Source organism: Mus musculus, chromosome 9 (genome assembly GCF_000001635.26).
Source record: "Mus musculus strain C57BL/6J chromosome 9, GRCm38.p6 C57BL/6J".
Lineage (NCBI taxonomy): Eukaryota > Metazoa > Chordata > Mammalia > Rodentia > Muridae > Mus > Mus musculus.
The window spans coordinates 7,935,767-7,952,685 of record NC_000075.6 but is presented as its reverse complement, the minus strand read 5'-3'; the positions used below and the strand labels follow the sequence as shown (position 1 = coordinate 7,952,685).

Below are 16,919 nucleotides of genomic sequence, written 5' to 3'. Positions count from 1 at the left end.
CAGGAGCTCAGGACCAGCCTGAGCTACATTGTAATGTGAGGGCTAGCCTGAGCTACATGACAATTTCAAAAAGAAAAGAGAAAAGCACCTGTGCACTGGGCATTGCAGTTAAGAAGGAACGCTTCTTCCCAGGTGTGAGTGGGTTACAGACATTGGTTCTGAGAGCTTCACAATGGAGGAATCCTGGGCCATCCCTTGGAGAAAAAGTTTCCACCTTAAATGAATTATTTAATTATTTGTAGAGTATACTGTTAAACATTGTTGTTTTTTTTTTTTTTTTAATGACAAATGCTTCAGTATTGCTACGTCAAAGAATTTCATTTAAAACATTATACAGATTATCCCCGAGTTTATAAGATCCTGTGTCTTAGATTCGTTTGGTGTGTTTTTTCACGTTGAGGGGCAGGAGGACCTGACAGTGAAGAACTTGAGACCAGTTCCCTCAAAAAACAATGTTGGTCATTAGGCTGAATAAGAAGAAATGATTTCAAGAAAGGTTTGGGACTGAGCTGTAGTCTAGTAAGAGAGATTTTCCTAGCATGTGTGGGTCCTGGGTTCAGGAAATCCCTAGCCCCACCCAATTATTTTATTTATCTTCAAGTATTTAAGATATTGTTATGATAGTAGGAAGTTGGTCTTTGGTTAAGTAGTAGATCTTTTCAAATTTGTATAGAAACTGTTTGAATGAATGGTACCGTATTACAGTGGTCAAGAGTGTACAAAAGGAGAGGACCCAGGAAATACAATCTCCTTCCCCCAGAGACTCTAGTTTTGTTTTGGTTGTAAAATAACAAAGTTTCTTTCCTCACCCCCTAAGATGTTGACCAACACAATAGTTTCTGTACTTCCTAAATTGCCTTTTCTAAAATCAGAGCTACTGTGAATATTTAAAATTAGTTTTACATTACACTTCTGTTCCTAGAATGTTGACCTTAAAGAAAGATTAACTTAAGCCGTGGAATCTCAGACAGACTCCTCCTACTTAAGCTATTGGTGCTCATTTATAATGTGCCCCCGTGATCCAGGTGTGTTGACAAGGTTAGTGCCAGCAGACGATTGTCTTGAAAGACACTTACAATCGCTGCACAGGGAAAGCACACTAACACAGGTGTTCCTCCCTCCATCTCTCACTCTGCAGAGGGAAGGGTACTTCCCAGTTATATAAAACACCAAGAACAGGCGCATTCACAAGTTCCAAGGAATAAAAATAAGAAAGCCCGATTCGTTGTCTTTATTCTGTTGTGACCATGTGACTGATTGGTGTGTGTACAGTGCAATTTCATATGCATGTGGGCTGCCAAAAATCAAGGTTCTTAACAGAATAAGAAACTCCCTTACTGTCCTCACATTGTTAACCTGGAGATGCACCTCTGTCACTGTCACGTCAGCTAACCAGGGTTTCCTGGGCCGATTCTGCTCCTTGTAAACTGCTTCCTTCCACAGAAGCTCTCTGGCCGTTCTTGGGTGCTGGGCTCTGAACAGAGCGGCCTTCCTTCCTTAGACGTGGCCTCTGCTGCTTTTTCTGGCCGTTCTTGGGTGCTGGGTTCTGAACAGGGAGGCCTTCCTTCCTTAGACGTGGCCTCTGCTGCTTTTTCTGGCCGTTCTTGGGTGGGGGGTTCTGAACAGAGAGGCCTTCCTTCCTTAGAGGGGGCCTCTGCTGCTTTTTCTCTGCTGCCTACTGTGGCATCTCACCCGTTGTTGAAAAGTCAGACTCCTCTGTGCTGATGCTAATGGACTGCATTTTAATTTAGAACTGTTTGTTTAGCAATCTGTAAATTGGGTACATCTTAAGATCTCTGGCTTCCTGTGAACGTCTTCCATCCACAGCTGTGTCTTATTACTGAAACATTGAAAATCATTTCTCCCAGCTCCCTCTAACACAGAAACAAAGCCTACCTGACTGTTACTAAGTTTGCCTTTGCCTTGGCATCAAGTCTTGCTGTCTCTCCTCAGTGCTGCTGGACTGTGAGGGGCAGTGTGTTCTGTGGTGACTTAACTGGTCCTATCCTCCTTCGCCTGCTGTTTCTTGGGTAGCTTGGGAATTCTGTGCTATGGTGAGATGTCTGGATACAATTTATAAGTCAGCCTACACAGCCAAACCATGTGGCTTAAAGTAATTTTTATCCGTCTTATTTTTTACTCTTAGGCAATACGGAATATCAATCCCAGCACAGCAAATGCTCCAAAATGTCAGGTAGGCTCTTATATGATGTTTTAGCATTGGGGAAAAAGATAACTAAATTAGGAAAGAGAGACACCGTGTTCCTGGCCCTGTTCTCATTGGAGATAAGCCAGAATGGATATGTTTGAGTCATCTTTCTCCCAAGACACGTGGCATTACTTTTCCAGGGGACTGACGACTGTCTGGCTGTGCTGATTCTCCCAGGGTGTATGGCATTTGAGACTCTCAGAACTTCCTATATTATACACAGTGTGCCTCGCTGGTCATTTTGCCAGCCTCCAAATGCGCATGATTTTTGTTCAAGCAACTTAAAATAGATTTTCATTTCTCACTCTCTTTAAAAACGTTTTAAAAGAATCAGTGAATTGAGCCATAGCAAAGAAAGTAGTTAGTTTATATACTTGCAGGCTATCTTTGGAAATCCTAATGAATATGTTATTCTCAGTAACCCTTCTGAAGGAGGGCATTGTAAATGTCAAAGCTGCCTCCACTTGAGCACTTGGTGTTTCAATTCTCCTCGGTGACATACTGGTCACAAAAGCACCAGATACTACTGTGGCTGCTCTCCTGTCTGAGCTATGTGAATAGTGGCAGTCTAGGTACCAGTGTGGATCCAACATGTTTCTGCTCTAAGAGACTCAAAGAAATTTGGAGTTGAAGAGAGCCCGTGTGCCTTTTTTAAATGAGCAGAAGTAGCTCTTGCTCCACCCCTTTGACCTCTCTTTCTTTTGGGGTATCACTGTATTATAACCCAGGCTGGCTTCAGTTTTTTCTATGGCTGTCCTGCCTCAGTCTCCCAAGTGCTAATAAGATTGCTGCCACATTAGCAGCCAAACTCAGACTCAAGAGAGGGTTTCTCTGTGTAGCCCTGGCTGTCCTGGAACTCACTCTGTAGACCAGGCTGGCCTCAAACTCAGAAATCCACCTGCCTCTGCCGCCCAAGTGCTGGGGTTAAAGGCGTGCGCCACCACTGTCCTGCCAAACTCACACTCTTTGGAGCTCCTCTAGGCTAAGTGGAGGGAGCACATGCCAATGGACTTGTGATAAAGTTAGATGTCATCCTTATCAAGAAGATAAACTGTATTTTTTCTTTCTTTTTTCAATTTTTGGGTTAGGCTGGTTTTTGAACCCGCAGATCTGCCTGCCTCTGCTTCCACGTCCTGGGACTAAAGATGCCTGACCTGAACTCTTGTTTTCTTTATCATGATGCCTTCATTTAACCAGAGCACCAAGGAAGGCAGTGCAAACACTAGAGCAAAGAGCACAGTCATTCTGAAGGCAAGGGACACTATGCACAGCTGGCTATAAAACTGCACAGCACTGGCTCTTACACACAAAGACAGTCTTTCCTTCTATTTCTCTAAAGTAGTGGTTTCTGTCCGTGACACTCAACAGACAAGGTAACTCCTTAGATTTGCATTCATATCATAAGTCCTAGAAGTCAGAAATAAATGCAGAGATTCGTTCTTGCTCATATCTGAAACCAAATCTAGCAAATATAGATGCCTTCAGGTCTTCATTTCACTCTTGAACAGAAAATCTTTATGTATTGTTTTGTCTTAAAGAAAAGATTTCACCAAATATATAGGCCAGGATGGCCTTGAACTCTCATGGATCCTCTGCATCAGCCTCGAAGTCCAGATTACAGATGTGTGTCTTGCCACCTGGCTTAGCTAGGGGCCCAAGTCAGTGATCATCCATGCACTCAGTATGTACAAGGCTCTGGGTTCAATTCCTAACGCAACAGTAAAGTTTTTAAGGTGTTTTAATTGGAGCAGATGCTTTAGATTTATATAGTCTTACATCAAAAATGTTTGAGAGAGATAAATTTTGAAACTGCCATTACCCATGCTAAAGATTTAAAATACCAGTTTTTGTGGGTATGGTTATACAGACCCGTGGTCCCTGTACTTGGGAAGTGAGTGCTGGCAAGTGAAGACTTCAGAGCCTACCTTGGCTGCATAGCAAGTTCAAGACTGGTCTGGGCTTACATGAGACCCTTTCTAAAACAAAATTAGCTGTCAGCATCTGGATTGATGGTTTTGAAGCTGTCGATCTGTGGTGGTGAACTCTTGACATTGAAGCTTCAGGGTGTTTTTTTTTCTCTTATCCTACAGAGATTCTCCACGACCTTAAGACATTGTATATGGAGAGAAAAGTGACGTTTCTCATATCATAGAGGGTACAGCTATTGCTTCTATAACAAAAACCACAACAGTAGGGTTTCCAATTTATTTAAGCTGTTTTTCACTACCCAAGAGCCTTCAAAAGTGGTAGCTCAGAGACCCAGCAAAAGCAGATTGACAGTGCAGTTGACTGAGCAGTAGAAGCAGTGTTGGCACACATCTAGCACAACTCAGCAGGGCCGATACGCTCACCCTCTGGGCAGTGGGGCTTAGAGACTTTCCTTGACAAGGAAAGAGAAAAGGCAATGTTGCCTGACCTCATGAACCCTGCAGGAGAATGATTTTATTTGCTCTGACTCTACTTGGAGAAAAGGAATTCTCAATCTGGACTGCCTTTGAGGGAAGAGAGCGTGCATGAGGAAGACAGGCAGGAGAGGATCAAAAAGAGACATGGCTTATAAGGGCTTCCTCTGTCCTCTTCAGATCAGTCAGCTTGCCTAAGCACCACGCCTGCCACGGTATCAAGGAAGGCTTTGGTTCGGTGCTGGGCAGTGAGTGTTCGTTCATCAGGTTTCTCTGGGTAGCCCTGATTGTCCTAGAACTCCACTTGCCTCTGACTCCCAAGTGCTGAGATGAAAGCATCACCCTGGCAGGAAGATGGTGAGGGGGCTTCCTACAAGGCACGAGAGAGTCAAGTCAGCCACACAGTGCTCAACAGTCTAGGCAGACATGAAAGGGCTAAAGACGTGCAGACTTTGTGTAGACACCATAGTTGTTGCTTTTTCACTTCTGCAGTAGAAAGATGTGTCTCATTTACGGCCATAGCACAGCGGATGCAATTGTCAGCAGGTCCAGAGTCCCAAGTGTGCATTGGTTTTACTTACTTACTTACTTAGACAGGGCCGTGGCTGTGTAGCTCTGGCTGTTTTGGAACTTACTACTTAGACCAGGCTGGCCTTGGACTCTTAGCAGGTTTCAAGATCTCTCTCCTGAGTTACTGGATTACAAATGTGTACAAGCACTGTCAGCATTTTTAAATAACTGCAGTCAAAAAATGTTTTTAGCACTTTTAATGAGGCTAACAAATCATGTCTGTATTCTGGAATCCTGTAGCATGTGTGTACTCATTCATGGGTTAATGAAAACCTCAGGCAGGCATGTGGTATGAATCATATTGACAGAAGAAAGACCTTTTGAGGTATTTTTAAATCTTCATAACTAAATATGGAACTTTTCACCATAAATTATTGTATCTTTATAGGATTGAAGGAAATTGTTCTTATGTAGAGCTTAAATTTTCATTTCTATAACCCAAAAGAAACCATAGCTGTGTAAATATCTGAGTGTGAGTACCCACTACCTGTGGCAAATCTAGGTCTCTCACAAGGCAGTCCTGTACACTCCCAACTTTGTTACAGGTCTGGAAGACACACATTGAAGAAGTTATTATCTTTCTGGATACACTTTGCCCTCTTTCTCTGTTGAAAATGGGGTTCTGAGTGTCTGAGGTCTCTCCCACCTAAAAGGCTGGCAGCCTTAGGCTTCATGGTCAGGTTATATTACTTCATATTACTTCTCTATATTTGGTAAGCTGCTTTTCATCGGTGAGATCCTTGCTGGTCCCCTCTCCTACCAACTAGGACTTTGTGTTCTCTCTAAGGCCAGGTCTCATCCAGGAGTGTCCTCATCAGAAGCTGAAGAGCCCGAAACAAGACATCACAGAAATGTCTTATCTCAGACTTAGGAGATCAAAAGTCAGTGTCAATCTTCATAGAAATGACAGTGTCAGTGTTGTGTGGCTGGGTGAGACAATTGTCCTTGTTCCTGGCACAGCTCAGGGTGCCTCAGGAGTGACTCTGTGAATGAGTGGTAGCATTGGAGGATTTGACTAGCTACATGTACATTAACACTTGATAGAAAAAAGGTTCAGCTGCCATATATATATATATATATATATATATATATATATATATATAGGTTTTTCGAGACAGGGTTTCTCTGTGTAGCCCTGGCTGTCCTGGAACTTACTCTGTAGACCTCTGGCCTCAAACTCAGAAATCCACCTGCCTCTGCCTCCTGAGTGCTGGGATTAAAGGCGTGAGGCACCACGCCCGGCTGTGCTGCTCTATATTTTTAAGCAAACAATTTACGCAAAATCAAATCACTGTTCAGAACCATGTAAAAATAATTGCCAAAGACATTTCTTTCTTGAAAATTTAGTAGCAAAGAATTTGACTTCCCCCAACTCAAAACTGTCTTCCAAGTTAACGGACATCAGAAATCATAATTTACAATTCTTTAACACTTTCTTCAACATTATCTCTTTTCTCTTGGAATTCCTAATTTTTCATAAATCCTAGGTTTATTTAATTAGTTCAGGGCCAGCCTGGTCTACATGGTGAATTCCAAGCCATTCAGGGCTACATAGTAAGACAATGGTATTGCAGAGTAGTTACCCTTACACCCTGTACACTGCTAATAGTTTACATCTTTGATTTACTAACTAAAATTCTCTTGAGGAAGTGATGCCATAAAGAGCTTTCTGGTTTTTTCTTGTTTGGCTTTTGCTTTTTAAGTTCTGAGTCAAAAAAGACCAAACTCTAGAAATCTGTCAGAAACAGCCCAATTTAATATGTTTATTTTAGAAATAATGAAGAACTTTATGACTTAAAGGTGAGTTGCGAAATGAGACAAATACGACCCTGGTCTGTCTTGGTTTAGTTTTTGAATCAGGGTTGACCTTGAACTTGGATCACCACCATACCTGGCTAAGACCTTGAACAATTGCAGCTTATAAATTGTTGGTTTAGCCGGGCAGTGGTGGCCCATGCCTTTAATCCCAGCACTTGGGAGGCAAAGACAGGCAGATTTCTGAGTTCAAGGACAACCAGGGCTACACAGAGAAACCCTGTCTGAAAAAAACCAAAAAACTACCAACAACAGAATTGTGGTCCAGACAGCTATCACCAAGACAGACTGTTTATACGAATATGTATTTGGGGAGTTAATTTTTCATTTCCTACGTTTAAGTTTTCCCTTCACAAAGGTGACCCTCCTTAAACAGATGATTGTCAACTTGCCCGTGCCTGTATCCTAAAGCACATGTTTTTCACATAGCTCAGGACTGCTGAAGTCGACTGACTTGGCTGCACCCACCGTTGGCTACCCTTAGCATTTGCATATGCAGCAAATAGGATTCAGTAAAGTTAAACCTGTTTGTTGCTGGCTTCAAGAAATTGTCAAAAGCTAGAGTAGTGATCAGTTGTTGAGTGTTTTCCACATAAATGATGGGGGAGTGGATTTTTGCATAAATAATGCAGTTTCCCTGGCTGGCTGGCTGGCTGGCTGGCTGGCTGGCTGGCTTTCTTCCTTTCTTCCTTCCTTCCTTCCTTCCTTCCTTCCTTCCTTCCTTCCTTTCTTTCTTTCTTTCTTTCTTTCTTTCTTTCTTTCTTTCTTTCTTTTTTTTGTCATATTTTGTTTTTTGTGGTCCAGCCTGGCCTTGCACTAGAAGTAGTCCTTTTTCCTCTACCCCCCACTAATAATTACAGTCACACACCTGGCTTCCTGCCTACTCACCTCTTTCTTAGTCATGTCTTGGGCATTCGTTGAGAACAGCTTCTCTTCCTATATAAATCAACCTGCATGCATGTGAGCACCATTGTGCACACTCACGTGCACCCTGAACCCTGTGTCAGATGTCACTTGGAGCCAAGGTTGCTACAGGGTTTCCTGTTTCTTAGTCTGTGTGCATGTTTTTTCAGCAAACAACACTATGCTACGGCATGTGACAGTTACACTTAATGAACAGAAAGCATTCTACATGTTGTCAGAGCCTTTGAGAAGGCTTTGGGCAGTTCTCAATACATGAGTGGAAGAGTGGGGGTGCACCCTACTCCATCAGTCAGCTACTGAAGGAGGGTGAGCATGAAATTAGAGCTGACTTTTCAAAAGATCACCTGTAAGCTGTCCTATCATAACGATTGTTGCTTGGGCTGTAGCTTCATTGGTTCAGCGTTTGCCTCTCTCCAGTTTGGTCCTCAGCACAGAAATCCATCCATGGTCCTTTAACTGGGTCAGTGTGGGTAGCTGCTACAACTTAAGCCTGGGACATAATTGGATGGTCTACAGGAGTGATATCACCCGAAGCATTAGATGTTGCAAGTTGCTCTGTCTCCAAGGAACGTGGAATTATTTCATCTTGAACACAGTGCCTAAAATTAGACTACTGAGCTAAAAATACAAGCTTGTTAAACTTCTCTTTTCCCAAAGGTAGTTGGAAAAGTTTGAAAGTCTTTCAAAAATGGGGAAGTAAGCAAGTCAGAAGAAATTTGGCCAGAGTCAGGTCAGGCTTCTGCCCTGTGTCAGAGGTCAAATAGTTCTTCTACTAGAGTATTTGACTTTTTCTAAATCAAGTAAGTATTTTTAGCGCATTTTCTTCTGTAATAATTCAAACATGCAGTAGCTTTTCCCAGTGAGCCTGTGAATCTCAGCTAATCTGGGACATGTTTAGAGCCCTGCCCTGTGAGTAAAGTCAGTGGTCCCAGCCTGATGGCGAGGGAGCTTTCCATGGTGGCTGATACGGAAGATGGCGCTGCCTGCTTTCCAGGATGAAGTTGAGTTTCCTGCCCCTGACTTCAGTGTCATTTTTTACAGTGCATGGCTGGCAAGTGTGAAGTACTAGATTTGATCCTTAATACAGCCTGGAAAGAAGGGAAAGCCATTGATCTGTGGCTCCGTATTAAATATGATGTCATCTTTTAAAAATGAAAGATAAACACTGTGGCAACAGTCAGAAATTGAAGAGGACAGAGATTAGACTAGTTCTAGGGTTTGTATCTGACTGTTAAAACAAGGCTGTTAGAGCCTGGGCTTTAGGGCTTGAAATCCTTCTGCTTCAACCTTCCGGGTGCTAGAATTACAGGTGTGCATCGTCATGGCACCTGGCTTAGGTCTACATAGGGGTGTGTGATTGTATACACTAAATAAAAGGGTAAGTACCATGTGTGTTTGTTCATATAAAATTTGATTTAACTAAATTGTGTTAAGAGAATGGCGGGGGGGGGGGGTATGGGGGACTTTTGAGATAGCATTGGAAATGTAAATGAAGAAAATACCTAAATAAAATACAATAAAAAAATTAAAAAAAAAGAATGGCAGGAAGCCCAGAACCTTCTTTTCTGAGGACAGGAGAGAAGGCAGCAGCAGAAGAAACCAAGGCTGGTTCTATAGCTAGAACAATAACAGACGTGTGTGTGCGATCACCTGCCAGGTGATGCTGGAACATGCCTTTAATACCAGTACTCAAGAGGCAGAGGTAGGTGAGTTTTGGGCTAGCCTGGTCTACAGAGAGTTCCAGGGCAGCCGGGGTTGGGGTGGGCAAGGGCTGACAAACAGAAGAAGGCGTGGACCTGCCTGAGTCAAAGCAAGGAATGAACAAGAAGCAGATGTCTCAATGTGAATTCTCAAAACTATTTAAGGTGCCGCTCAGTCAGTTCTGTTTTCCAGGTTTCAGATTTCAGCCAGTTTACCTTGCCTTGAGTATAATGCCTATCATCTGTGTGCGCGCAGGACGGATGTCTTATGATCTTTCTTGCAAATCATTGCCAGCCCTGTCGCCCAGAGTACTGTCTCTTGCTCTTATTGATCCCATCAAGGTCGGGGTAGCTGGATTTTGATCATGGCTCAGGGACCCTTCTGGTGGCTCCTTGGGTGACTAGGAATGAACAGCTGCCTTCATATCTCTAAGTTGCCTTTCTTGGTGACTCTAGACCGCTGGATCTGCGGCATCTGCCTGTGGGAGAAACTGAATTGTTAAATGAGTCCGGAAGTGGGGGCTCAGCAGTTAGGAGCACTGGTTGCAATTAGAACCTGGATTTCCCAGCATCCATATATATATATATATATATATATATATATATATATATATATATGTATATATATATATATATATATGTATATATATATATATGTATATATATATGTATATATATATATATATATATATGTATATATATACATATATATATATATGTATGGTAGAGCATAGCTGTCTATAACTTTAGTTCTAGAGGGTCCTACACCCTTAAACATACAAGCAAAACACCAGTGTGCATGAGATAAAAAGAAATTAAAAAGGTAGACCAGTAAAAGCAGAAGAGCATCAGAATTCAGAGCAGCAAAAACACAGATACTTTGAGACAATTTCTCTGGAACTCATTCTTGTAGACCAGGCTGACCTGCCTCAGCCGGCCTGCCTCTGCTTCTGCCTCTGCTGAGTGCTGAATTAAAAGTACAAGTGCTCACTACAACCTACAGAGGGCTGCTACTAGTTTTAACCCATTCAGTAACCTTGGAAAAGTACAATCTTCAAAAGAGCCAAGATAAAATATTGTTAAAATATGAAGATTCAGCACACTACAGTTATTTCTATTAACTGTTTGTCAGCTATGGACCATGCTGCTGTTGACTGAACAGAATTCAAAACAAGGCAGGCAAAAAATATGCGTCTTTGATAAGATGCATTCTGAGGTGCTGGGATATGGATATTGGCAGTACTTGCTTGCCTAGCACGTCACAGAACCCTGGCTCAGTGTTGCTACTGTTTTGGGTTTTGTTAATTTTTTATTTAAACAATTTTTTATTAGATATTTTCTTCATTTACAATTCAAATGCTATCCCGAAAGTCCCTTATATCCTCTCCCTGCCCTGCTCCCCAACCCACTCATTCCCACTTTTTCTGGCCCTGGCATTCCCCTGTATTGGGGCATATAATTCGCAAGACCAAGGGACTCTCCTCCTAATGATGGCCGATTAGGCCATCTTCTGCTACATATGCAGCTAGAGACACAGCCCTGGGGGTACTGGCTAGTTCATATCGTTTTTCCTCCTATAGGGTTACAGACCCTTCAGCTTCTTGGGTACTTTCCCTAGCTCCTCCATTGGGGGCCCTGTGTTCCATCTGTCTCTTCACCCTGTCCTTACAGGGCATAGGTTAATATGCCGTGCTAAGCACCACGAGCCTGCTATCTGTTCAGAGTTTTAAAGACATGTCCTGCAAAATTCAATCTCAAAATGCAGCTGGGATTGTTGTAGGAGTTAACATGGAAAGAGCATTGCCTTTCTTGAACCCTAAATAATAGAAAGAAAAAAGATGTCTTAGCAAGAAGCCACACATAGGAAAGCCACCATTATAGAGTCACTTCTTACCTTTCAGGGTAATGTTATCAGTGAGAGAATTCTGTCAAACAGAAATGGGGCATCACTGCAACCACGACAGAAAGTGTTGGCCTTTATGCAGAGCAAGAGGAGGCCGCAGAAACAGCCAGAAGATCTAAGACTGGGCCGGATAGTCTCAGTGTTCTTGTTGAAATGGCTTGACCCTGTAGAGAATATGCAGACAGAAACTGAGCAAGACAGGCGGCGTGTGCACGCACGCACACACACACACACACACACACACACCCCACCTAGAAAGATAAAGGTCTTGGACTTGTAGAGAGAGGACAAAAGAAACCAGGAAAGGCTAGAGCAGGAAGAGCCTGGAATGTGAAGGGTTAAGTGGGAGGTGAGGTCATCCAAGAACTGGTTCCCGAAGCCACACATGGAAAACAAACTCATGAGAAAGTGTAGGGGCGCACAATACTTACACATTATCTAGGCAGTGGTGGCGCACACCTTTAAACCCAGCACTTGGGAGTCAGAGGCAGGCAGATCTCTTAGTTTAAGGCTAGCCTCAGCTACAGGGTGAGTTTCAGGATAATCTGGTCTGGATGAAACGTTTAATATATGAAACATATTGGTCATTGCGTGCTTTCCTCATATATACCTCACCACATCCTCTTGATCTCTCCTTGTTAGTCTCTCCCATCAAATAAGCCACCTTTCCTTTTCATGCCTTTGTTGGTGTATATACTTTAATTGAGATTTTCAGTAGGAGAAGCCATATGATACTTGTCTGAGTTTGGCTTGCTTTGCACACTATGTTCACCCCCATTTCCATGAGTTCTCGTTCATATTTCATATCACATTTCTTTATCTACACATCTGTTGCTGGGCCTCTAGACCACTTTGCCTCAGAACCTTGGCTGTTGTAAGTAAAGCAACATTAAACATAGATGTGCAAGTGTCTCAAGGAATTAGGTTCCCTGTGGTGTTTACCCAGGAGTGGTTCTCTGGTCTGATGGTCCTCATTGCGTTTCCAGTGCGCCTTTGCTCTGTACTAACTTACTTGTCCGCTAGCAGCACACCAGGCTTCCTTTCTCTCCTCTCTGTCTTTACAGCATTTGTTGTTGGTTTTCTTGATAGTAATGTGGACTAGTTTGATCCTGCCTTTCCCTACTGGTTGAGGAGTATTACGGAAATATGAGTTACAGAAATACTGGTGAAAAATCAGCTACAACGAATATTGTTATTGTCCATTCATAATTGAAGAAAATCTTAAATTGGAGTTTGAATTTACCAAAAATTTAAGGTGATCTTTCCCTCCAACATCCCCACACAAGTTCATAAACCTGAGTCCTCAGTACACGTCCAGGTAAGAAGCCCCAGTGTGAAGGGTGTTAGGCCAGAGGATGTAAATAAGCCTGAATAAAAGAGAGGAGACACCATAGCAGTGCTGTGTAGAGTAAGAAGTGTTGCTGGGGGGCTGGTGAGATGGCTCAGTGGGTAAGAGCACCCGACTGCTCTTCCGAAGGTCCGGAGTTCAAATCCCAGCAACCACATGGTGGCTCACAACCATCTGTAACAAGATCTGACGCCCTCTGGAGTGTCTGAAGACAGCTACAGTGTACTTACGTATAATAGAAGTGTTGCTGGCTTGGGCCCTGAGTGAAGATGTGGCTCGAGGGGCTGGAGGAAGCTGTGCCTTAAAGGCAGCCTTGGGCCTGGGAAACTGCAGAGAGACCTGGAAGCATGCTTTATAGAAAACTCCATCTTGCAAGTCAGTTACCAAGTGCAAAAGCCTGTGCACAAACAAGCAGGGGTGACATCTGCTTAGGAAACAAACCCACGATTTATAGGGTAGGGTGGTGAGGGCACTGGTGAGAGACCCTGGTCCACAATGTCTGAATGAAGCACCTCTGAGGCCTGTCATCAGCCTGTGGCAGGCAGATTTCCAGGTAGGATTCTGTTGAGCACTGTTTGATCCCTGAAGAAATGTTAACCCAGACTCGCCGTCCCCAGAGGAGAGAACACAGCTCTATTTAGTTCTGGGAGGAAGTCCCTAAGACAGTAAGACTTGGTGTGAGCAGTGGGGAGTTGGGGGACTGGTGTCTAACAGCAAATCACACATGTTCTTTCCATTCTGTTTTCACTGCTGGCCCCAAACCTTCAGAGCCGGTAAGTAATAACAAAATCTAAGAATTGTCATTAAAGCCCAACTGTCCCAAGGGAAAATTTGGGGGTCTTTGCAAGTAAAGAATAGTAAGATGGAATAAATTATATGTGTGTTTGAGGGTTAGTGTCTGCAGGTTGTTTGTTTGTTTGTTTGTTTGTTTGTTTTTTCGAGACAGGGTTTCTCTGTGTAGCCCTGGCTGTCCTGGAACTCACTCTGTTGACCAGGCTGGCTTCGAATTCAGAAATCCGCCTGCCTCTGCCTCCCAAGTGCTGGGATTAAAGGCATGCGCCACCACTGCCTGGCCAGCTTACTTTCTTCTATGCACTTAAAATGCATAGAAGAAATTGGTTATTCTAATTAGAAAATATTTTAAATATATGTTAATGTTTTACCTTTTTTGTGTCTATTTACCCCTTTTGTGGTATTGTGTATCTCTTTTAAATCTAACAATAAATTTGTAAATCAGCAGACTTTCTCTTTACTTTTGTTTGTTTGTTTGTTTAAGGAATTAGCTCTGCGCAGCCAGTTGCCTACACTGGAGCAGGATGGAGGGACTCCGAATGCAGTGTCTTCTCCTGGGATGTCTCAGGAATTGAGAACAATGACAACCAATAGTTCCGATCCCTTTCTTAACAGGTTAGTGAGAATGCTGGCCAGTATCTGGAACAGACCCTTGCTTTGTTGTTCTGCTTTGAGATTTATGGCTGTGTAGAACATCCGTGTGGGCCAAAACCCATAGCTGTCAACCATCTCTCCACAGGTGCCAAGCACAGTCAAAGCTAAGGATTAAAGGGGACTAGCTGTTCAGGCTTGTGCAGGGATCTCGGTCAAAGCCACAACATGCTTATTTCTGCCTGTAAAAATTAGTCTTGAAGGATAGAGTGAATGCCTTTTTGTAAAAGCAAGCAGAGACAGCATCTTACCCCCAAGGATGTTAGTGAAGGATGGGGGAATGCTATGCTCCACCCAAAATTTTAAAACATAACGTTAGTGGCCCTTCTTCACTCCCTCAGCTGCTGCTGCTACAGCTCAGGGGTGTGGTTCCATGGTGTATGTGTTTATATTTTTTAAACATCTTAACCCCTTGTCCCCTGAGCTGCTCTGGTGCCTGCCAGGTTATCCTAGATGCTCAGGGGCGTGAGGGGCCAGCATTAATTAGTTGGGATTCAGTGGAGAGCAATCTTTGCCAAGAAAACAATAAGAACTATCTGTACATCACAGTGGGCTCCTCTGTGCCTTCTCTGGGACTGGGGGTGGGGTTTGTCTAAAGTCACCTGCTTAACAGACTCAAATGTCTGTTGTGTGTCCCTATGTGGGAACAGTGTCCCTGCCATTCACGGTAGAAGCTAACAGGCATCCTGGGCTAATATATACATGGCTGTGTTATATACCAACAGTCTCAGGCAAGTTTATGTTTCTTGGATTTATATGAGGCTGCTGAATTTTTCAGAGTCGTTGGCATAAAACAGTGTTTATCATGTAGAGTGAAGGAGAGGACGGACCAAATGCATTGAACAGTTAATTAGGAAGAAGGTTGGGATCAAACATTTGTACTGCTGGGCTGGGATCTGGTAAGGGTTTTGTTTTTTTTAACAAACACTTTAAATGTCCATCATGTGAGAGAGCCAGTCTACATTTGTGGTCAGAAGCCGGTAAGAGTAGCGATTGCCCTTGGAGTTGTGGGGGTTACTGGTTTGCTGGTTGGTTTTAGTATTAGTAGAATTTAGGTTTCCAGTTGATAGCAGCTATTTTCAGTCATAACTTAGGAAAGTATCCTCTTCAGGAAGCTTCAAGGCTGTTTTCTGCTGCTCTTGAATCAATCTTGAGAGTTTGCATTCAGCCTTAAGTAACAATGCATGCTGCCTCCTGTTTCTCCTGAAGGCCCTCTCTCTGCTTTACCTCCCTTCTCTTCTGAAGCTTGGGCCTCTTAGCTGTGCTGAGGTGTTGGGGTGTTCCCTCCCCCAACAGAAGCAAGAAGATCTAGTTGTGGGAATTTTATCTCCAGTGAGTTGACTATTTTGTCAAAAAGACATTCTGGCTCTTTCTTTGGGCTGTCCATGGCTTAACTTGGGCGTCTTGGGAGCTGGAAAGTGAGCATGAGCCTAATGCAGGTTTGACCCCTCGGCCGAGGGACTTGAGACCTTGGAGACCCCAAGCTTCAAAATAGTTAATGGGACTTGTCACTTTCTTTTCTCTCCAAGCTCAGAACCTTTAGATGGCTTTGTCTTTAGCAGCTGCCACTTTAGTTAGGATCAGTGTATCTGTCCGATTCCAGTACAGAGGCTGTTGGGCTCTGCAGAGGCACTGCAAGGCAAGGATTGTTGGCTGTTCCTCTCAATCTTGGTCATGCTTAACACATCTTTATTTTTGCCCTGAGTTGATTGAACTTTTCCGTGCCTTCTCACTGTTTTCCTAGTGGCACCTATCACTCTCGAGATGAGAGCACAGACAGCGGCCTCAGCATGAGCAGCTACAGCATCCCTCGGACCCCAGACGACTTCCTCAACAGTGTGGATGAAATGGATACAGGCAAGTATTGATTCCCTTTCGGCTGCACATAATCACTAGTTGTGTTTCTCCTCCCTTCCTTCTTAGACAGGGTCACAGTGTAGCTAGGACAGGCTGGCCTGGAGCTTAGAGGCTCCTGAGTTCTAGGATTCAGGCACAAGCTGACACACTGGGTTTTCCTTTGAGATGAGGTTTTTGCCGTGGCCCATGCTGACCTTGTGACCCTCCTGCTCTGCTTTCAGAATGCTGAGATTTCAGACACTCACCACCATGCCCATTGTTTGACCCTGTTTTCTTTTAACATGTTAGTTGGGCCTATTAGAACTCTTTTGTTTTAGATCTGTGTTCTTAATTTTTAATACGTTTTTGTGATCCACTATTTATTTCTTTTCTCTGAATACTTTGGGTTCAGCTGAGTTGTTTAAGGTATTACAGGGCTAGCAAACCATATTTGGGGGAGGGGGCTTAGACTTTATGGTTGAAATAGTTGTACAAGCATTGAGGAGCTAAGACCTCCTTGCCTTGGCTGAGGAGAGCACAGAACAGGGATGCATTTTCTCCACAGTGTCAGAAGTCTTTCATGCCGGCTTTTATCTGACACATGAAGGTGAGATTTTGAGAACTTGTCGCTTGCTTCCTCTGAGTTTACATAGATCAGAAATCCTGTTTAGGAGCCACTTGGGCCTACCTCATCCTAGCCCCATCCTGGCCCCTCTCACCAACTGTCATGTCTCACCTCTTCAGCCCCCTTGTAGCACTTAAGGCTGTT

General features: G+C 43.4%; 1 protein-coding gene across 10 annotated transcripts in view; it reads left to right on the top strand.

Moving 5' to 3' along the window:
* The window catches only part of Yap1 (yes-associated protein 1), a 72,640-nt gene that overhangs the window by 51,953 nt on the left and 3,768 nt on the right, over nt 1-16,919 (top strand). For 5 of the 10 annotated variants that reach the window (XM_006509852.3, NM_001171147.1, XM_006509854.4 and 2 more), the window contains 3 exons: nt 2,147-2,194; nt 14,148-14,278; nt 16,059-16,171. In XM_006509852.3, the coding sequence (XP_006509915.1) occupies nt 2,147-2,194; nt 14,148-14,278; nt 16,059-16,171 (292 nt within the window). The remainder of the gene's footprint in view (nt 1-2,146; nt 2,195-14,147; nt 14,279-16,058; nt 16,172-16,919) is intronic. The other 5 variants (NM_009534.3, XM_006509855.4, XM_006509856.4 and 2 more) reach the window with 1 other exon arrangement.